Source organism: Aureococcus anophagefferens (assembly GCF_000186865.1).
Source record: "Aureococcus anophagefferens unplaced genomic scaffold AURANscaffold_606, whole genome shotgun sequence".
Classification (NCBI taxonomy): Eukaryota; class Pelagophyceae; order Pelagomonadales; family Pelagomonadaceae; genus Aureococcus; species Aureococcus anophagefferens.
In genome coordinates, this window is record NW_008706002.1 from 5,907 (window position 1) to 6,660 (window position 754).

The 754-nt window shown below is 68.0% G+C and overlaps 1 protein-coding gene across 1 annotated transcript; it reads right to left on the reverse strand.

Moving 5' to 3' along the window:
* Positions 1-123: 123 nt before the first annotated feature.
* On the reverse strand, positions 124-558 carry AURANDRAFT_35288 (hypothetical protein; the record flags this gene model as incomplete). The annotated part of the gene is made up of 1 exon (XM_009044656.1): positions 124-558. One exon carries the CDS (start codon positions 556-558, stop codon positions 124-126), a length of 435 nt encoding a protein of 144 aa, XP_009042904.1.
* Between the last annotated feature and the right edge of the window lie 196 nt (positions 559-754).

Consider the following 754-nt stretch of genomic DNA (forward strand, 5'->3'; position numbering starts at 1 on the left):
CCCGCCGAGTCGGGGGCAAGGGGCGGGGGACCGCGGCGGCGGCCGGCGACGTCGTCGGCGCCGCAAAAAAGGCGGGGGCGCGGCTCACAGGAGCGCCGCGCCCCCTCGTCTTCGCATGACCGCCTAGCAGTCGCCGCCGAAGACGTTGGGCAGGAAGACGCGGATGAGGTCCTGCGCGACGAAGAAGCCGTAGGACACGAACATCGCGTTGCCCATGGACTTGGTCATCCGCCACTTGTTGTAGTTGATCATGCCCACGACGAGGCAGATCATGCCGATCAGCACCATGATGGAGATGGCCAGGTTGCCCGCGCAGACGAGCACGGGCTCGTCGTGGTAGATCGCGTAGCAGAGCCACGGCACGGGGAGCCCGAAGAGCACGTCGAAGATGTTCGAGCCCACGCTCGACGACACGGCCATGTCGCCGTGGCCCTGGCGCGCGACGATGACCGACGACAGCAGGTCCGGCACGGACGTGCCCGCCGCTAAGAAGGTCAGCCCCATGACGACGGAGGGAATCCCGAGCGTGTCGCCGACGACCGTCGCCCACTCGACCATGAAGTAGGAGAAGATGCCGATCCAGAGGATGGACACGACGAAGCGCGCGTAGGGCCCGAGGCAGGTCATGGAGCCCTTGAAGAGCGCCACGAGCGGGAACGACGCGACGAAGAAGAACTTGCCGGACGGGCTCGCGTCCGCCGGCCACGACAGCGACAGGCCCTCGCCGTCCTCCTCGTCGCCCGCGGCCTCGACG